Source organism: Oncorhynchus mykiss, chromosome 23 (genome assembly GCF_013265735.2).
Source record: "Oncorhynchus mykiss isolate Arlee chromosome 23, USDA_OmykA_1.1, whole genome shotgun sequence".
In the NCBI taxonomy this organism is placed as follows: domain Eukaryota; kingdom Metazoa; phylum Chordata; class Actinopteri; order Salmoniformes; family Salmonidae; genus Oncorhynchus; species Oncorhynchus mykiss.
This window is the reverse complement of record NC_048587.1, coordinates 23,713,861-23,736,172: the sequence shown is the minus strand read 5'-3', so window position 1 is coordinate 23,736,172 and position 22,312 is coordinate 23,713,861. Positions and strand designations below refer to the sequence as shown.

The window sequence follows — 22,312 nt, the reverse complement described above, 5'->3', positions numbered from 1 at the left end:
GCGGACCAAGTAATTGGGCGTCACTCTAAAGCGGAAAGGTGGAATAAACGAGTCAGGAGTGGGTTTTCTTGATTGAACACAGTTCTCTATTGAGGGCATTTGGTCAACACAAACACTCCAACATAATCAATGAAAATCTCCCAAGGAAAAAACATACATCTTCATCTCCAGATCAAACAGGAACACAATATGATTATCTTTAAACTACAACAAAAGTCACGGGATTGTCACAGTCTTAATGGTTCTTCATGGATAGCTCCTCTGTCTCTGTGGACATCTTCCAGAGACCTCTCTGCTGGTTCCATACTCTAGCTTATAGGGGAAGGAGAATATGTAATTAGTACCACCAGTGGTGCTTAATTGCCTCTGGTTACCTTGTCTCCCATGCCTTGTTGGGCTACTATTCGTGAGCCCAGCCTGCCCTCTGGTGGTCCTTCCACAATCCATAAAATAATGCCAGCTGATTCATGATAACAACTGGCTGAGAAAATCAGCCTGCCATTCTTTTTCATCATGACTCCAGACATGTTCAATACTATGGGACAGCTGGAGATCGACTTTCAAAATTTGAAACAATGATGCAAATATCGGAGAGACAGACAGCAATGTTTAGACACATCTCCGGTGTTGAAAATCAAATTCCAGTGTAAAGAAATAGGAGATAATGTCTCAATGCATTTTATAGTGAAGATCAAGTTTATAAATTGCCTGGCTAGGCTGATAAGACAGTGGATTGCACAGTGAGATGGAACAAAGTAAATAGGCATTTCAACGTCATAGCTTTAGCCGGTGGTAACTCGTGGAATAGACACCGGCTGGAATGCGGTTTTAACCAATCAGCATCCAGGATTAGACCGAACTATTATACAGTTGAAGTCGGAAGTTTACATACACCTTAGCCAAATACATTTAAACTCAGTTTTTCACAATTCCTGATAGTTAATCCTAGTAACAATTCCCTGTTTTAGGTCAGTTAGGATTACCACTTTTATTTTAAGAATGTGAAATGTCAGAATAATAGTAGAGAGAATTATTTATTTCAGCTTTTATTGCTTTCATCACATTCCCAGTGGGTCAGAAGTTTACATACACTCAATTAGCATTTGGTAGCATTGCCTTTAAATTGTTTAACTTGGGTCAAAAGTGTTGGGTAGCCTTCCACAAGTTTCCCACAATAAGTTGGGTGAATTTTGGTCCATTCCTCCTGACAGAGCTGGTGTAACTGAGTCAGGTTTGTAGGCCTCCTTTGCTCGCACACGCTTTTTCAGTTCTGCCCACCCATTTTTTATACGCATGGCCACTCCAATAACTTGACTTTGTTGTCCTGAAGCCATTTTGTCACAACTTTGGAGGTATGCTTGGGGTCATTGTCCATTTGGAAGATCCATTTGCGACCAAGCTTTAACTTCCTGATTGATGTCTTGAGATGTTGCTTCAATATATCCACATAATTTTCCTCCTCATGACAACATCTATTTTGTGAAGTGCACCAGTCCCTCCTGCAGCAAAGCACCCCCACAATATGATGCTTCCACCCCTGTGCTTCACGGTTGGGATGGTATTCTTCGGCTTGCAAGCCTCCCCCTTTTTCCTCCAAACATAATGATGGTCATTATGGCCAAACATCTCTAATTTTGTATCATGAGACCAGAGGATGTTTCTCCAAAATTACGATCTTTGTCCCCATGTGCAGTTGCAAACAGTAGTCTTGCTTTTTATGGTGGTTTTGGAGCAGTGGCTTCTTCCTTGCTGAGCGGCCTTTCAGGTTATGTCGATATAGGACTCATTTTACTGTGGATATAGATACTGTTGTACATGTTTCATCCAGCATCTTCACAAGGTCCTTTGCTGTTGTTCTGGGATTGATTTGCACTTTTCGCACCAAAGTACATTCATCTCTAGGAGACAGAACGCATCTCCTTCCTGAGTGGTATGATGGCTGCGTGGTCCCATGGTGTTTATACTCGCATACTATTGACTGTACAGATGAACGTGGTACCTTCAGGCATTTGTAAATTGCTCCCAAGGATGAACCAGACTTGTGGTCTACAATTTTTTTTCTGATGTCTTAGCTGATTTCTTTTGATTTTCTCATGACGTCAAGTAAAGAGGCACTGAGATTGAAGGTAGGCCTTGAAATACATACACAGGTACACCTCCAATATACTCAAATGATGTAAATCAGCCCATCAGAAGCTTCTAAAGCCATGATATAATTTACTGGAATTGTCCTATCTGTTTAAAGGCTCAGTAAACTTAGTGTATGTAAACTTCTGACCCACTGGAATAGTGATACAGTGAATTATAAGTGAAATAATCTGTCTGTAAACAATATTGGGAAAAATTACTTGTGTCATGCACAAAGTAGATGTCCTAACCAACTTGCCAAAACTATAGTTTGTTAACAAGAAATTTGTGGAGTGGTTAAAGAACCATTTTTAATGTCTCCAACCTAAGTGTATGTAAACTTCCGACTTCGACTGTACAGAACAATTACCTATCCCAAAGTCAGTCAAAGGAGGGGGCTTTAGGAAAATACTATAGGTCAGGAAGTTTCTGAAAAACTGGCAAGTTTGAATAACTTCTTTTCACATCACCAGCTAATGCGAGAACAAAAACAACTGTTTGTCAAAGTTCAATATTGGGCCTTTGTAAACAGCGTTCTACAAAATACCTGTGCCTTGACATGACTTACATGCAGATGTTGTGTTACTTCAACCTGCAGCTGTTTATCATTCATGCCAGTGCTCCAAAGTATTGCTCATTAAAACTTTACTGTTGACATTAATACATTATTTGGTAGTGTTTTTCCATCTGCATGGTCCTGAAGTATTAAGAAAATATCTCAAACAGAACGATTTTACATCAAGTTTTAAAGGATTGAAAATATCACATTCTGTAGATACACGTCTGTTTAAAACTGCAACGGTCGTCGTATGAAGGAGAGGACCAAAGCGCGGCGTCGTAAGTGTTCATCTTGATTTTTAATACGAATAGTGAACACTGAAACAAAAACACTAAAACGACAAATGAACAGTCCTGAACTGTGAAATAAAACACAGAACAGAAAATAAACACCCACGAAACACAAGTGGGAAAAGGCTACCTAAGTATGATTCTCAATCAGAGACAACTAACGACACCTGCCTCTGATTGAGAACCATACCAGGTCAAACGCAAACACAACATAGCAAACGGAACATAGACAACCCACCCAACTCACTCCCTGACCATACTAAAACAAAGACATAATAAAAGAACTAAGGTCAGAACGTGACAAAAACAACATAGTTTAAATAATGATTTTATTGTTGAAGTATTGACAAACATGTATGCATTACTTCTATGTCATAGGTTACAAGTGTAAAATCTCTTTCCTTACTCTGATCGATATAAAATGACAAAAATAATTGAATTAACTCTGATAAGATTATTTTTTTAATATAATTAAAACATAAAATCATCAACAATAATATTTAATTATTTGCAAATAAAATACCATCTTAGTAAAATACATATAATTTCTTAATTATTATAATTATATGTATCTATATTATCAAGTATCTCGGCTCCAGACATCATTCACATCCAAATCAAGAAAATACTTATAAAACATATTATGCAACATCCATCGTGACAAAGGCCTTCAAGGTCATTTTTAGGGATAATACCAATCAACATTCGTTACTTGTCATAAATGTTTCAAGGCAAGCATTGCTTCACAGCAATTTCACTGATCTGTATAATAGCCATATCAGGGATATGTATTAGACACATGAAACATCAGCATATCAAAACTCATAAATATCAAATTCATAAGAATAGTGCAATAATACCGTTAGTGCAATCATACTGCTAGTCTTGGACAGAGTAATATTTTGCTTCTTCTCTCAACACATTAAAAACACGGTCAACTTTGTCAACAGAAAGATAAACACTCAGCAGTCCATATGTCATAATTTAGTCATCGGTATGTGCAGGCTGTTCCAAGGCCCCATGCACAGCTCCTCCTCCTCTGATAATGTGTGGTTACTGTGGGACGTCAACGTTTCTTTCGAAACACGACTCCTGCTCATCTACACAACAGTTGCTTCTGCTGATTCTGTCATGTAGTGCCTTGGCAATGTTGGATTTGGACCCAATTCTGTCAAGGCGCATGATGCTGAACCCCAGGGATCTGCTGGAGGACTGAGTTTAATGTCAACGGTGGAGGTAATGCCCGTAAGTGTACCTATTCCATTTCCTGTTACCGGTTCCCCCATGCTGTTTAGATGAAGCTTCTCCTGAGTCTCAGTCAGCATTTCCAGATTTATAAACTGTTTGCCCAGGTGGCCAGGGGAGCCCACCTTGAGGTTGTTGGGGTGCACGGGCCTCCTGGTCCGCACAATGGTCCCATTCTGAGAGAGGTAGACGTTCCCATTGATGTTAGCGTGGCGATTGACATTAGACAGGCAGTTCCTCTGGGGTTCAGGAGCGCTGTCCTCTCCCGTGGAGCTTTCCACCACCAGCTTGAGCCGCTTCATCCTCACCCCAGGCTGAGAACAAAAGATGGAGAGCCAAAGATGAGGTTACTGCACAGATAAAACAGTATTTACGTATATTGAAATATATCATGCATACAAACAAGTCATAGATAAAAGTCTGGCAATCAATGTACAAGTTATCATAAAACTATGACGGTAACAGGATATGAAACACATAACTCTGTATACATTATTTTACATTTGAGTCATTTAGCAAATGTTCTTTTCCAGAGCGACTTAAAGGAGCAATTAGGGATAAGTGCCTTGCTCAAGGGCACATCGACTGACTTTTCACTTAGCCAGCTCGGGAGCAGTGACGTGCTAGTGACAGTGGCAGTGGCAGTGGTAGCATTTGTGCCATAGGAGGTGCTAGTGACGGTTGTAATGTTCCTGGCACTGGTAGTTTTAGTGGCAGTGGTTGCAGCACAGGTTCTGTAGTGTTGCTTCCCAGCCTGGTTCTACCATAAAATCATCACTAAGCGCCAGAGGTCCAGGCAGTGATGAGATTAAGGGGAGTCAAGGTCTGGGTCGGGAGGCTCATGTACAGCAGATTTTTTTTTATATTCACATCAAAATCTGTCGCCAATTGGATGGAAACCTAGACATTGATATACAGTATTGATAATCAAAATCAAATTGTTGATCATATCAAATGTTTTATATATGTAGTAAAATAAGTACCTCAGACCCATGGGGGCTGTGGTAGTCATCCTCCATAAAAAGCTCTCCATGCTCATAGTACATGGGAGAGATAAGCTTCCTGTGATTGCCATACAGAGGAAGGTCATACCTGAGAGGAAAAACAAATGGCAAACGGGAAACAACTTTAGGGCTGTTTCTACCATAATTCCTTTCCAACATTGCAAAATATTTTTTGAGAGGTGACAGTAACTAACAACTTCTGCTCACACCGCTAGGGATGCGAGACATTTGAAGCACTAGCTCTAACATTAAAACACTTGCATATGTACTGTGTTACATATGTAGATGTGCATAAAACATGCTTAAATTGGCATAGTCAACAAGTTGTCAAGTTGTCATGGTTATTTTGGTCTGACTTCTGCTCTACACCCCACATCCCTCTAAATGGTGAGATGGCATATGCATGAGAGAAGGGGTCAACACGGATCTGCTACATCATTGAATCTGTACAAATACATGAGAGAGTGAAGTGATATACATTGCTGCAATATACTATTGAATCTTTGATGTATGTGGGAGTAAATGCTAAACTCTGCCCACAATACTGCTGCGAGCGATGCACAATTAAAAGGCCCATATCATAATCTCCATTAGCCCCACATTGAATCGGTCAATGAGGTGCAATGTAGGGCCGACATCAATCAGCATCATACTAACATCTGCGTCAGACCTGAAATAGCAAGCAAAAACAGAATTGTGGTCCTATCTGTAACCCACTTGTCATGGGTGCCAAAAGCCAGCTGCATTAAACCAGTGACTGTGTGGAAACGTCAACTGAAAAAAGAAAAAAGAAGGTCAACTGGAAATCTGCATTAGCAACACCTTCTGAACAGATGAGTTCGCTGGGTCACCGCAAACAGCTAATGATCCCTGGATTTAGAGTGTAAGGCAGCTATTAAATTGCTCCATGCTCTTTAAATAGAAACATATCAAAGGCAGTCTGGGATTATTGGGATAGCAACCTCAGCAGCAGCAGCTTTAATAAGGACCTGCCGTCCCACATAGTCGATCAGTCTTCACAACACAATTACTGTCAGTCTCAACAGAAGGGCTTCGTAATACAAACACACTAAGCATCCTGTGCGGAAACTAGAATTTGTATGGATGATGAGAGGGTAAGTCACAAACTCGATGAGGCCTACGTGATCATGCAATTAAAATATGTTTAGTAATTGATGAACCACTTCACACAATTCATTACGGTTTGATTCAGGTAGGGGATTAGCTTCACCTCCAACTATCTTAACTCCCCTGAGTGTTTGACCACGAGAGTTCAATGCACAACATTTGGTTAACATCTGTTTGTATCGCTGTAGATTACGTAATTTTCCTCTAGAGTCTAGACCATTTAGGTGATTTGCAGTGTACCACACAAGCCAAAGTACCCTTCCCTCTCTTCCCTACTGGAGGAGACCATTACCAGGCTCTCATGGGCCATGCTCCGCTCAAGTCTGAGAAATAGATTACATTTGGTGGGAGTGGAAAGGGTAAACACAGGCATGATCTGCATAAATATATTACAATATATTACACTTAACCCATAATTTTGAATTTCCCCACATTACTCTCCAACCCAAAGGATCACTCAGTGCGTGTGTGTGTGTGTTGGGGGCTTGTGAAATGTGATTTTGTCGTAATGGCAAAACTTTCAACTTTAAATGAACCAATGGACATCAATTAAATTCCCCGGATCAGAGCGAGACTGATGAGAGATGGGAAAATCAGCGGAGTTTGGACTCACCCTTGGTCATAATTATAGTAGTCTTCCCTGTAGTAGTCTTGGCCTGGGTCGATGCCTGACTCCATGGACAGCTCCTGAATTTCAGAAGAAGTACATAGAGTTCAAATTAGTACAGAGAAACAAAAGCGAAACCATAGAAACCCAGCACAGCACATTGCAGAACAGCACAGTGTGAGCATTGAATAATTATCCTTATGCATTGAGAGTAGCAGTATGGTTTCTACCTCAGGTCTCAGCAAGGATGTCCTTAGCAGTTGCTGTTGCTGCCATAGATTAGTTAGAGAAGGAAGGATAAGGAGTGTTAAACAGAATGTTTAATTATAAGTTAATACACATTTTATGATATAGATACAGCAGGAGAAAGGATGAAAGGTGTTTAATATTTTACTGCAGAAGGCTAAATCAGGGTCACACAGTGTTTCTCAGTAGTCTTAAACAAACATACTTTGAAACAAAAGTATAAACCTCACACACATCGTTATAAGCTTAACTAAAGAAGACACATTTTCCTCAGTTATAGAGTTGAAATGTGTTCAATTTTGAGTTTGCATCCCAATATTACACTCTATATACTGTATATCACAGAAGACTGAAATACAACAAAACCGTTTGACATACATGATGAAAAAAAACGGGATTAAAAATACGTATATATATATATATATATTTATTTTTGTATGATATTATGAAACATATCAACAAGATTCCACCCATGAGGCCACTAGGTAATTTGACTACAGAAAAAGGCTGTGGCCATAGAGAGAGGAAAGTGGATTTGGAGGAGATAAACAAAGGATAAACACAGAATGAGGTGGAGATGAGGTAATGAAGGAGAATACAAAGGAAAGATTGAGGCGATGAACAGAGTAGACAGTCAAAATGAAAATAGACAAAAGGTGTTGTTGAAAAAAAGATGATAGAAATGGTGAGATAATGGATACTGTGTATATTAGAAGAAGCCAGAAGAGAATGAGAGATAGATGACTGATAAAGCACACACAACTTTAGAGCTGATATCAAATATAGAAAAATTAAAAGAGTATGCATGACACTTCTGATGCTAAAGTTAATGGGTTATTTACAGGGTAGTAATTGGATGACTCATGGTACCAAAGTCAGTTGACATTGAGTCAGTTGATCTTTGGTAAAGCTCCTAGTAATGCTTCCCTGCACCAGTAGAGAAAACAATGCTAATCTGACACCTAACAGTACAGAGATGTCGTGATGTGACTATCATTAATGTGATGACGGCTATTTTATTAATTAACTATGTTTAATTATTACGTGATTAAATTAATAATGTAACAATTAACTCATTAGTAACTTGGGGCACCATGGAAAAAGTTTGTTTAATGAGTTACTGTTTCCTTAATTAACTCAAGAATTTGTCATAATATATCATTACCATACCAGTCATCTATTAATTATTATTACCTCATATCACTCTCATTCTGAACGTCACAAAATTGTTGGATATCTACACGAAACCTAGTCTAAACGATTCAGCGATACACCAATTGGCTTAATTATTTATTTACTAACTGACTAAATAATCACACAGAAATACATAAACACAGACACACGGTATACGTTGAATTGATTACTAACATAATGCAATGCAAGTCCCTAGTGGACCAACCCAACATGACGGCTTGTTACACATTGGAAGGGGATGGGTAAGATAAAGAGAGTGGGAGAGACAAAGAGAGTGGACTGGTACATACATGTGGAAGCCATGCTCATGAAAAATAAATACTTTCCACATGAACAACCACTCATTTGAAAAGAAATACCAGACATATACAGTGCCTTGCGAAAGTATTCGGCCCCCTTGAACTTAGCGACCTTTTGCCACATTTCAGGCTTCAAGCATAAAGATATAAAACTGTATTTTTTTGTGAAGAATCAACAACAAGTGGGACACAATCATGAAGTGGAACGACATATATTGGATATCAAATCAAAAACTGAAAAATTGGGCGTGCAAAATTATTCAGCCCCCTTAAGTTAATACTTTGTAGCGCCACCTTTTGCTGCGATTACAGCTGTAAGTCGCTTGGGGTATGTCTCTATCAGTTTTGCACATCGAGAGACTGACATTTTTTCCCATTCCTCCTTGCAAAACAGCTCGAGCTCAGTGAGGTTGGATGGAGAGCATTTGTGAACAGCAGTTTTCAGTTCTTTCCACAGATTCTCGATTGGATTCAGGTCTGGACTTTGACTTGGCCATTCTAACACCTGGATATGTTTATTTTTGAACCATTCCATTGTAGATTTTGCTTTATGTTTTGGATCATTGTCTTGTTGGAAGACAAATCTCCGTCCCAGTCTCAGGTCTTTTGCAGACTCCATCAGGTTTTCTTCCAGAATGGTCCTGTATTTGGCTCCATCCATCTTCCCATCAATTTTAACCATCTTCCCTGTCCCTGCTGAAGAAAAGCAGGCCCAAACCTTGTTGCTTTTACGCCAAACATAACGTTTTGCATTGTTGCCAAAAAGTTCAATTTTGGTTTCATCTGACCAGAGCACCTTCTTCCACATGTTTGGTGTGTCTCCCAGGTGGCTTGTGGCAAACTTTAAACGACACTTTTTATGGATATCTTTAAGAAATTATCCAATAAATGTCGTTCCACTTCATGATTGTGTCCCACTTGTTGTTGATTCTTCACAAAAAAATACAGTTTTACATCTTTATGTTTGAAGCCTGAAATGTGGCAAAAGGTCGCAAAGTTCAAGGGGGTCGAATACTTTCGCAAGGCACTGTATAATTACGTTTGCATGCCTTTGTCATCTCTCTGTTGAAACTACTCATCCGTCTATGGCGAGTAGTTCGATGTAAGTCTCTGGTTGACCACCAGCGGTCACAATGTCCTCAGTTGTAGTGAACTTTTTTTCTCTGATGTATCCAGCCTAACAAATACTCAGAGGTGTACACGCGGTGGTCTTGGTCGAGTTTATTAGACTAAAGTACAGCTGCAGACTGAATGTACCGATGTAGTCAATCTTCTTAACTCGAGCGTTTGAGTCTTACCATTTTCTGGTCTGGTAGTTTTAAACCATTTCAATGTGTAGCCACTGCGCCAAGCTTTTTGGTCTTGTAGTTTTAAACCATTTCAACATGTAGCTACTTCGCCACACTTTCTGGTCTTGCAGTTATTATCATCACTCCACGCTTTCATATTTAATTATATACATTTTACCACATTGAGAAGTAAATCTGATATCTACATTGTGAAAGCTCTTCAAGATACAATTATCTTGTTATACCATCCGTAATGACATCACAAAATGCTAAATGCTTATTGTTTCGATCCCCTCCACCCATTTCCCACATTCTTTATGTTAGGAATATTGTTTCATTATCCGCTTTTGGATGTTGGAGTTTTGGAGGCATATTCTCTCTCTACACACATCAGATTCCTTTGTTCAATACTGCAGGTCCAGAGATAGCATTTAAGACTGGTCGTTAAAGTCATGAGACAGGCCCACTTCCCCTCCCCCCCTTACTCTCTGGTGGGAGAAAGGGGCCTCTCTTTGATGCTCACCCAGGAGGGAAAGAGATGTCATGGCCAAACCAAATGAAAACTGTGATGCTAATGTTAAAATAATCTGCCAACTATCTCTCATCCCGTCTAAATCTCATTCAGTATTTTCCATCGAGTGAGAGGTAGATAATAATGATGATGAAGCTGCCTCAAGTTCCCTTGAGCTTAAAAAGATATGGGCTTGGTACACAAAACAAAACATAAAAATACATCACAATAAAAAATGCCTACCTGTATGCCGTATCCTCGCCTGTAGGCAATGAAAAAAAGAGGAAAGAATACATATTTCAAGACCTACCTTCAAACTCAGTGCATCGTTGCATGACATCATGGGAAAATCAAAAGAAATCAGCCAAGACCTCAGAAAAAAATTGTAGACCTCCATAAATCTGATTCATCCTTGGGAGCAATTTCCAACTGCCTGAAGGTACCACATTCATCTGTACAAACAATAGTACGCAAGTATAAACACCATGGGACCACGCAGCCATCATACCGCTCAGGAAGGAGAAGTGTTCTGTCTCCTAGAGATGAACGTACTTTGGTGCGAATAGTGCAAATCCATGCCAGAACAACAGCAAAGGACCTTGTGAAGATGCTGGGGGAAACAGTTACAAATGTATCTATATCCACAGTAAAACGAGTCCTATATCGGCATAACCTGAAAGGCTGCTCAGCAAGGAAGAAGCCACTGCTCCAAAACCGGCATAAAAAAGGCAGACAATGGTTTGCAACTGCACATGGGGACAAAGATCATACTTTTTGGAGAAATGTCCTCTGGTCTGATGAAACAAAAATAGAACTGTTTGGCCATAATGACCATCGTTATGTTTGGAGGGAAAAGGAGGAGACTTGCAAGCCAAAGAACACCATCCCAACTGTGAAGCACAGGGGTGGAAGCATCATGTTGTGGGGGTGCTTTGCTGATGAAGGGACTGGTGCACTTCATGGGGCAGGACAATTATTATTATTATTATTGGAATTTTGTTGAGGTTATTCATTTGTGCAATGAAGAAGTAGGCCATCTAGGAACTGGGTAACACTGTTGAGAGTGCGCAAGACGTGAAAAGTAGCATGGTTTGTTGTCTTCCTGTATTGAACACAGATAGACCCGTCTACAATTTCATCGATTATTATCGTTTAAAAATACCTAAAGTTGTATTACAAAAGTAGTTTGAAATATTTTGTAGTGACTATTTTGTTGTTTTTTTCTGGATCAAACTCGCTTTATAGATTGACATTTGGATATGTATGGACGGAATGAATCGAACAAAAGGACCAATTGTGATGTCTATTGGACATATTAGAGTGCCAACAAAAGAAGCTCGTCAAAGGTAATGCATGTTTTATATTTTATTTCTGGGTTTTGTGTAGCGCCTGCAGGGTTGAAATATGTTACCCTCTTTGTTTACTATTGTGCTATCATCAGATAATAGCTTCTTATGCTTTCGCCCGAAAATACTTTTTAAAATCTGACATGTTGGCTGGATTCACAATGAGTGTAGCTTTAATTGAGGATCTTACATTTGTGATTTAATGAAAGTTAGATTTTTATATAATTTTTTTTTATTTGCCGCGCTGCATTTTCCCTGTTTTTTGCCCAAGTGGGACACAACCGTCCCCTATACCATAAGAAGTTAACACCATCCATATTGGATTTGCCATATACTTTTCAACGGTGCTGTGATGCTTCACCAAAGTACTGAACCTTTCTATTCTCGTAGTCTCTACCAGATTGTAAATTAAAGATAAACATTTTTCCTTAAATAATTATTATATTTTTAATCGATTGATTATGACTTTTTAAATCACCCATGATTGCTATTTGCATCATTACCTCTAGGTAAATGTTGCAATTCTTCAGCCATTCCTGGACCTGTGAACAAAAACTAGCGTCCTAACACCACGTCCTACCTGGGCGCATACCTGGCTGACCGGGGTGTCGGCAGCGGATATCGGCGATGAGGGCCGGGTCCAAGATGTCTTTAGCAGGAACCCAGCACCTCTCCTCTGGGCCATAACCCTCCCAGTCAACCAGGTACTGGAAACCCCTGAACCGTGGTCGAAACCTCAGAAGGCGTCTCACCATATACGCTGGCTGGCCATCGATTATCCGCGGGGGGAGGGATGTGCATGGAAACAGAAGACAAAGGACAGTGAGACACAGACTTGATTCTGAAAAACGGGAAAGTAGGGTGAATATGGAGTGTACGGGGTAACGCAAGACGGTCAGCAGTGGAACTAAGGACTCTAGAGATGGGAAAAGGACAAATGAAACGGGGAGACAGTTTGCAGGACTCTAGCCGCAGGGGCAGGTCCCGAGTGGAAAGCGATACCCTCTGCCCAATGCGGTTGCGGGGAGCTGGAATCTGGCGATAGTCCGCTTGTCGACGACACCTGGAGTTGGTCTTGAGAAGTACCGCCTGAACTCTTCTCCAGGTACAAACATCTTGGCTGAGGGTACACTGACCTCTTCCCCTTGTTCCGGGAAGAGTGGAGGTTGATACCCCAAAGAACACTCAAATGGAGAGAGTTCCGTGGCCAAACAGGGAAGGGTGTTCTGGGCATACTCCACCCAGACCAGTTGTCGGCTCCAGGGAGTGGGATTGGTTGAGACCAGGCATCTCAGGATGGTTTCCAGGTCTTGGTTGGCTCGCTCCGACTGACCATTGGCTTGGGGATGGAATCCAGATGACAGTCTGGCCGACGACCCAATGAGGGTACAGAACGCCTTCCAAAACTGAGACGAGAAATGAGGACCCCGATCGGAGACCATGTCTACCGGGAATCCATGGATCCAGGAAGACATGCTGCACCATAAGCTGGGCCGTCTCATTGGCAGAACGTAGTTTGGGGAAAGGGATGCATTAAATATCACTTTAAAAATGTGCTACTGGTAACCCATTCAGATTACCAGGCGACACGGTTGTCCATTTGCAATGTCTTACAATCATGAATTTGACATGCTCTAATATACTGCAGAAAAGCCCAATTGATTGGCCTGTTGAACTCGGGATGGGCAGGCAGTGATAATGGTTCCTCTCCATCGCTCGTTGGAATTGATTACAGCTTGTCCATTTGGTGATGGTCCATCACTGTTTAAACTTATTGCAAACTGACAAAAGTCAGACATCAAGTCAGCATCCATCATTCAATAAGATATCACTCTGACACCGAACTGATACATACTGACACCAACTCGTTTAGAAGCCCAACTCGTTTAGAAGCCAACTATCAGATATCAGAGCAGGTCCAAAATTCACAGACCTTCTGTTTGAACCATAATAAAAACTTAAAACACGTTGTTACGTTCTAGCTGCGGGTACAGTTCTGAAATTATGTGTAGGCCTAGCTGAGGCAACCCCGAATCCCGAGTTTTGGCTCGATAGGTCATTTGGAGCCCAAGCAGCAACGTTAATTAGTGCTGAAATGCAATTTTTCCAGGTATTTCTACCGGGTCCCTGAATGAGCTATCGGACAGAAACTTTATGGTCCGTCTCTATGGGCCGAGGCGGGTTAAATGCACCTAGTCTTGTAATTCTGGGACTTTTCTAAACCTTCTAGAGCCACATAACTCACCGTGCACTATCGACTTAAAATGGACTTTTGTGGGGTTTGTATCATTTGGGAATGTCTCTATAAGCTTGGCCCATGTAGGCACTGGGATTTTTGCCACAGATTCTCAATCGGATTGAAGTCTGGGCTTTGACTAGGCCATTCCAAGACATTTAAATGTTCCATTTAATCCACTTGAGTGTTGCTTTAGCAGTATGCTTAGGGTCATTGTCCTGCTAGAAGGTGAAACTCCATCCCAGTCTCAAATCTCTGGAAGACTGAAACCGGTTTCCTGGTCGTGACCGCTAGAGCCTGTGGATTTCTGAACATAACGTGCCAACCAGATGGAGGTATTTTGGATATAAAAATATTCTTTATGGAACAAAAGGAACATTTATTGTGTAACTGGGAGTCTCGTGAGTGCAAACATCCGAAGATCATCAAAGGTATGCAATTCATTTTATTGCTTTTCTGACTTTCGTGACCAATCTACTTGGCTGCTTGCTATATGTAATGTTTTGTCTACTGAGAGAGATGTCCTTACATAAACGCTTGATATGCTTTCGGCGAAAAGCTTTATTGAAATCTGACATGTCAGGTGGATTAACAACAAGCAAAGCTGTGTTTTGCTATATTGCACTGATAATTAAATATTTTTAGTAATTTAATATGAATTTGGCACTCTGCAATTCAGCGGAGGTTGACAAAAATGATCCCGCTAACGGGATGGGTGCATCAAGAAGTTAAATGGACTTGATCATTATACATAGCCCACTTGGATCCTGTTTCAGTAATAATAAAATCAGATCTTCTTGTTGAGTGTCCGATATTCTACCATGTATATAGGTGTGGTTCTGAATCTGTTCTCGTGCTCCTAGACCTTAGTGCTGCTTTTGATACCATCGATCACCACATTCTTTTGGAGAGATTGGAAACCCAAATTGGTCTACACGGACAAGTTCTGGCCTGGTTTAGATCTTATCTGTCGGAAAGATATCAGTTTGTCTCTGTGAATGGTTTGTCCTCTTGCAAATCAACTGTAAATTTCGGTGTTCCTCAAGGTTCCGTTTTAGGACCACTATTGTTTTCACTATATATTTTACCTCTTGGGGATGTTATTCGAAAACATAATGTTAACTTTCACTGCTATGCGGATGACACACAGCTGTACATTTCAATGAAACATGGTGAAGCCCCAAAATTGCCCTTGCTAGAAGCATGTGTTTCAGACATAAGGAAGTGGATGGCTGCAAACTTTCTACTTTTAAACTCGGACAAAACAGAGATGCTTGTTCTAGGTCCCAAGAAACAAAGAGATCTTCTGTTGAATCTGACAATTAATCTTAATGGTTGTACAGTCGTCTCAAATAAAACTGTGAAGGACCTCGGCGTTACTCTGGACCCTGATCTCTCTTTTGAAGAACATATCAAGACCATTTCAAGGACAGCTTTTTTCCATCTACATAACATTGCAAAAATCAGAAACTTTCTGTCCAAAAATGATGCAGAAGAATTTATCCATGCTTTTGTCACTTCTAGGTTGGACTACTGCAATGCTCTACATTCCGGCTACCCGGATAAAGCACTAAATAAACTTCAGTTAGTGCTAAATACGGCTGCTAGAATCCTGACTAGAACCAAAAAATTTGATTATATTACTCCAGTGCTAGCCTCTCTACACTGGCTTCCTGTCAAAGCAAGGGCTGATTTCAAGGTTTTACTGCTAACCTACAAAGCATTACATGGGCTTGCTCCTACCTATCTCTCTGATTTGGTCCTACCGTACATACCTACACGTACGCTACGGTCACAAGACGCAGGCCTCCTAATTGTCCCTAGAATTTCGAAGCAAACAGCTGGAGGCAGGGCTTTCTCCTATAGAGCTCCATTTTTATGGAACGGTCTGCCTACCCATGTCAGAGACGCAAACTCGGTCTCAACCTTTAAGTCTCTACTGAAGACTCTCTTCAGTGGGTCATATGATTGAGTGTAGTCTGGCCCAGGAGTGGGAAGGTGAACGGAAAGGCTCTGGAGCAACGAACCGCCCTTGCTGTCTCTGCCTTTCCACTGGGATTCTCTGCCTCTAACCCTATTACAGGGGCTGAGTCACTGGCTTACTGGGGCTCTCTCATGCCGTCCCTGGAGGGGGTGCGTCACCTGAGTGGGTTGTGCCGTGGCGGAGGTCTTTGTTGGCTATACTCAGCCTTGTCTCAGGATGGTAAGTTGGTGGTTGAAGATATCCCTCTAGTGGTGTGGGGGCTGTGCTTTGGCAAAGTGGGTGGGGTTATATCCTTCCTGTTTGGCCCTGTCCGGGGGTGTCCTCGGATGGGGCCACAGTGTCTCCTGACCCCTCCTGTCTCAGCCTCCAGTATTTATGCTGCAGTAGTTTATGTGTCGGGGGGCTAGGGTCAGTTTGTTATATCTGGAGTACTTCTCCTGTCCTATTCGGTGTCCTGTGTGAATCTGAGTGTGCGTTCTCTAATTCTCTCCTTCTCTCTTTCTTTCTCTCTCTCGGAGGACCTGAGCCCTAGGACCATGCCCCAGGACTACCTGACATGATGACTCCTTGCTGTCCCCAGTCCACCTGGCCGCGCTGCTGCTCCAGTTTCAACTGTTCTGTCTTATTATTATTCGACCATGCTGGTCATTTATGAACATTTGAACATCTTGGCCACGTTCTGTTATAATCTCCACCCGGCACAGCCAGAAGAGGACTGGCCATCCCACATATGCTCTCTCTAATTCTCTCTTTCTTTCTCTCTCTCGGAGGACCTGAGCCCTAGGACCATGCCCCAGGAATACCTGACATGATGACTCCTTGCTGTCCCCAGTCCACCTGACCGTGCTGCTGCTCCAGTTTCAACTGTTCTGCCTTATTATTATTTGACCATGCTGGTCATTTATGAACATTTGAACATCTTGGCCATGTTCTGTTATAATCTCCACCCGGCACAGCCAGAAGAGGACTGGCCACCCCACATAGCCTGGTTCCTCTCTAGGTTTCTTCCTAGGTTTTGGCCTTTCTAGGGAGTTTTTCCTAGCCACCGTGCTTCTACACCAGCATTGCTTGCTGTTTGGGGTTTTAGGCTGGGTTTCTGTACAGCACTTTGAGATATCAGCTGATGTACGAAGGGCTATATAAATACATTTGATTTTATTTTATTTGGTTAAAACATGCTAATATTGGTCCTCTGAGTATATAAAAATAAATATTGTATACCTCCACTGGTATGCCATCAGAATTTAATTGCATCAAGAAGTGCCTCCTCTGTAATTTGGCTTTCATATTAGTCTTTCTGAACAGATGTTAATTTTACATTATTAATTGGAAAAAAACATACAATTTGCTTAGATGGAGGAGACTGAAACGAAAACATACTCTTCAAATACTTTACTTTCTCATTCAAAATATTGTTTGGTGAATGATGAGTGACCCCAATATTTGTAACAAGTTTCAGTAAAACAAATTTGGTAGCATTTCTATGTTGAAGATTAAAAAATAATTTAGTGCATTTTTCTCCATATTCCATCCAGTATACTTTACTTTTATAATACATTACACTGGATCCTTCATGAATAAGTTCCTCCATTTATTTTTGTTTGTTATCTATCTGTACTGTTCGTACTTCAATTTCCTCTGTTAATATGGACATTTTGGACCTAAATTGCATTTTTTAGATGAGTACTGAATTGCATGGCCTCTAAAGGAACATTTAAAAGTGTCCTATGCAATAAGGGGATCTGCTGTACGTATGCTATTTTGGAAAAAGTCTGTTATAAATTATTCTCTTCAACTAAAAAAACAAGATATCATCCAGTCGGCTTTGATTAAATTTCCAATATCCTACCCCACGTGGAAGTTCTGAAAGAATAATACATATATGCCAACTACTTGATGGTCCGATTGCATTCTGTCCCTTATCAACACTTTTTAAACATTTGGTGCCAGAAAGAATGACATAAGAAAGTAATCAAGATGACTTGCTTGATTAATCCTACACCATGTACAGTGCCTTGCGAAAGTATTCGGCCCCCTTGAACTTTGCAACCTTTTGCCACATTTCAGGCTTCAAACATAAAGATATAAAACTGTATTTTTTTGTGAATAATCAACAACAAGTGGGACACAATCATGAAGTGGAACGACATTTATTGGATATTTCAAACTTTTTTAACAAATCAAAAACTGAAAAATTGGGCGTGCAAAATTATTCAGCCTCTTTACTTTCAGTGCAGCAAACTCTCTCCAGAAGTTCAGTGAGGATCTCTTAATGATCCAATGTTGACCTAAATGACTAATGAGGATAAATACAATCCACCTGTGTGTAATCAAGTCTCCGTATAAATGCACCTGCACTGTGATAGTCTCAGCGGTCCGTTAAAAGCGCAGAGAGCATCATGAAGAACAAGGAACACACCAGGCAGGTCCGAGATACTGTTGTGAAGAAGTTTAAAGCCGGATTTGGATACAAAAAGATTTCCCAAGCTTTAAACATCCCAAGGAGCACTGTGCAAGCGATAATATTGAAATGGAAGGAGTATCAGACCACTGCAAATCTATCAAGACCTGGCCGTCCCTCTAAACTTTCAGCTCATACAAGGAGAAGACTGATCAGAGATGCAGCCAAGAGGCCCATGATCACTCTGGATGAACTGCAGAGATCTACAGCTGAGGTGGGAGACTCTGTCCATAGGACAACAATCAGTCGTATATTGCACAAATCTGGCCTTTATGGAAGAGTGGCAAGAAGAAAGCCATTTCTTAAAGATATCCATAAAAAGTGTTGTTTAAAGTTTGCCACAAGCCACATGGGAGACACACCAAACATGTGGAAGAAGGTGCTCTGGTCAGATGAAACCAAAATTGAACTTTTTGGCAACAATGCAAAACGTTATGTTTGGCGTAAAAGCAACACAGCTGAACACACCATCCCCACTGTCAAACATGGTGGTGGCAGCATCATGGTTTGGGCCTGCTTTTCTTCAGCAGGGACAGGGAAGATGGTTAAAATTGATGGGAAGATGGATGGAGCCAAATACAGGACCATTCTGGAAGAAAACCTGATGGAGTCTGCAAAAGACCTGAGACTGGGACAGAGATTTGTCTTCCAACAAGACAATGATCCCAAAACATAAATCAAAATCTACAATGGAATGGTTAAAAAATAAACATATCCAGGTGTTAGAATGGCCAAGTCAAAGTCCAGACCTGAATCCAATCGAGAATCTGTGGAAAGAACTGAAAACTGCTGTTCACAAATGCTCTCCATCCAACCTCACTGAGCTCGAGCTGTTTTGCAAGGAGGAATGGGAAAAAATGTCAGTCTCTCGATGTGCAAAACTGATAGAGACATACCCCAAGCGACTTACAGCTGTAATCGCAGCAAAAGGTGGCGCTACAAAGTATTAACTTAAGGGGGCTGAATAATTTTGCACGCCCAATTTTTCAGTTTTTGATTTATTAAAAAAGTTTGAAATATCCAATAAATGTCGTTCCACTTCATGATTGTGTCCCACTTGTTGTTGATTCTTCACAAAAATACAGTTTTATATCTTTATGTTTGAAGCCTGAAATGTGGCAAAAGGTCGCAAAGTTCAAGGGGGCCGAATACTTTCGCAAGGCACTGTATATCTCACTAGGTCAGGGTATTTAAGCCTCCACATATCCACTAATTCCAATATATCCATGACATTCATGATTTCCTTAAGTGCCGGAGGGTTATAGTTTGTAGTGTGATTTCCTTTATGGTCCACAAAGGTATTTAAAACAGTATTAATAATCTCCCACCATAATAATAGAGTCTTATGTTGCTTGTAGGTTTGATAAATTTGTATATATATTTTCAAAGAAGTGTGGATCATCATTATTTGGACAGAATAGGTTAATAAACCATATGTGTTTATGGTCCAATAACGTATTTGAAATCATCCATCTACCTTCAGGATCTGTTTGAACAATTTATAAAAAATTACTGTTAATTAATATAATCACCCGTTTTGAATTTCTTTGCCGATGGGAGAAATATATTTTGCCCCTCCTCCCAGTCCTTTTTCCACAAAACTTCATCTGAAATTGTTGAACGAGTTTCCTGTAAACAATAGATATTATATTCCTTCTCTTTTGCCAGGTAAATGCTGATCATCTTTTGTTATTATCTGCTAAGCCATTACAATTATAACTGGCTATACTTATTTCATCACTTACCATAATGAGACACAAGTTTCAATTCTATTTATCATAAAGTCTGTTTGAAAATGTACCATTTAAAAGTAGTATGATGATTGAATGTCTATTTTGCTGTACCATGAAATTTGCATTGTTACTAATTAAACCTCCAATTGGTCCCCACTATTCCACCCGCTAAAACCCCTCCTCATGCCGAGTTGGGTTATCATCCCAATGAATGGCAGACCCCCCCCGAACCCCGGATCCCATGGCCCCGGAGAGACCCATCCTTCGAAAAGAGCACACACTGCCACCCACAGAACAGAGGTAGATCAACCACCAAAAGCATTTCCATCACCCTCACCTCAATTTGTATTATAAAAAGATATTACAAAAAAATATATATTTAAAAAGTCCTGTTTAGCTAAATTTACATAATTAAATATTAACATTTGAAGTAATATAGGAAGTTTATGCAAAGGATTGTTACATCTTATCAGTATTGCCATTACAAAAATTATATTTTGGAAAGCAATTATTATTTTAGTGAACTAATTTTAGTGAATTATTGTGATTCATCCTATATTGTTCTAAACATCTTTAACTTCCTCGCAACAGTTTTGGGACACACACACACACACACACACACACACACACACACACACACACACACACACCCATACTCAAGAAAGGCCTTGATTTACAAACTAATATACAGTTGCAGCTATATGAGAAGGCCTGCAAAATCTAGCAAAAATTGGAAAATTTTTAGAGAATATATTAACCATTGTCATATCCTAGGTGATGGAGATCAGCTATACCCCCTTCCCCTAAAACACCTACACGTGGTCCCCCGTTGTGACCATATTCCCAAGCATTTCTGTGCAGTCAGACCTTTGATGATTTTGTGCCACATGCCCCCTCTCTGAACGTCCGAGTGTGACCCCCTCTCCATGGGTTTAGTAGTAGGTCTTTGACCGCATTTTGGCTGCATACAGGCAGCTTACAGCAGGCCCATAAAACAGATAGGGACTTCTCTTTAGTATCTGGGTCATTAGGTAGGTGTCTAGGGTATAGGGTTTTTGACCGTTCTATCAAGATAGGACCATATAAAAATACGTTTAATGTATATTTTTTATTTTTTTTAAATTGTTCCACAATGATAGGACAATAAATACATAAATTAGATGTATAATATATTTTAAAATGCAGTTCCACCATGATAGGACAATAAATAAATAAATTAGATGAGTATAATTCCTTATAAAATGTATATCCCACATCTGCACAAAACTGAAAGCTCTCTCACAACCCCTGCTCACAGACATACTGTACATTGGTTCTGGGATATGCAGCCATTTCCTTTCTCACTCACTTAACGTCACACTTTCCCAAACAATAAAAACACACACCACACCTTCCATCACAATACATCCACACATACCCACATACTGTGCCTCTGTCTGCTGTGTTTTTATGTCCACCATGTTGAATTAATTACTTTGTAATTTCCTGAATCAAGCCATTGGTTGCATTTTTTATTTAAAAAATAATGCACACAGAAACATTGTTGTTATCTATTTATGTTATTTCTTCCATTATAAAAATGACAGCTACGCAGATCAAATCAAAAGTTGAATACATAATGAGTTGGGGGAGAAAGAAACAGGAAATAACAAAATACTCTACACTTAACAATAACCCGCTACTACTTTTTCGTCAGGAAACCGTAAACTTAAGTTGACATATCTAACAATTTCCTTCCCAATAGCAATTGGATAAATATTTTTATTGCACACAATTGTCTCTTGAATGCATTTGTTAGTACAATGTAAATATATGTGAAAAAAATTTATTGTTATTGCATTAAGTTCAAACATCCTTTGACTATGGTTAACTTTGTGGGTGTCACACCATATAACTTAAATCAGAATAATTTAGGCCAGGATTCAATCAGATCAGAGGTAGCTTGTATTAGCCGACAAACGTATAGATTGTTATCATTTTGTTTGGGTGGTTTCGGAGGTGTAGGCTAACTGCGCTAGAGCTGTCAAATCCACAAGCGGCCCCTGGTGTTACC

The 22,312-nt window shown here is 40.2% G+C and overlaps 1 protein-coding gene across 1 annotated transcript in view; it reads right to left on the bottom strand.

The window, feature by feature from the left end:
• Window positions 1-3,271: 3,271 nt before the first annotated feature.
• Window positions 3,272-22,312, bottom strand: part of LOC110502464 (protocadherin-15-like) — a 278,820-nt gene continuing 259,779 nt past the window's right edge. The window contains exons 34-38 of the mRNA XM_021580491.2: window positions 10,743-10,761; window positions 7,191-7,229; window positions 6,967-7,040; window positions 5,205-5,313; window positions 3,272-4,535 (exon numbers count right to left, since the gene is read on the bottom strand). Coding sequence (XP_021436166.2) covers window positions 4,077-4,535; window positions 5,205-5,313; window positions 6,967-7,040; window positions 7,191-7,229; window positions 10,743-10,761 — 700 coding nt within the window. The 3' untranslated portion in view covers window positions 3,272-4,076. The remainder of the gene's footprint in view (window positions 4,536-5,204; window positions 5,314-6,966; window positions 7,041-7,190; window positions 7,230-10,742; window positions 10,762-22,312) is intronic.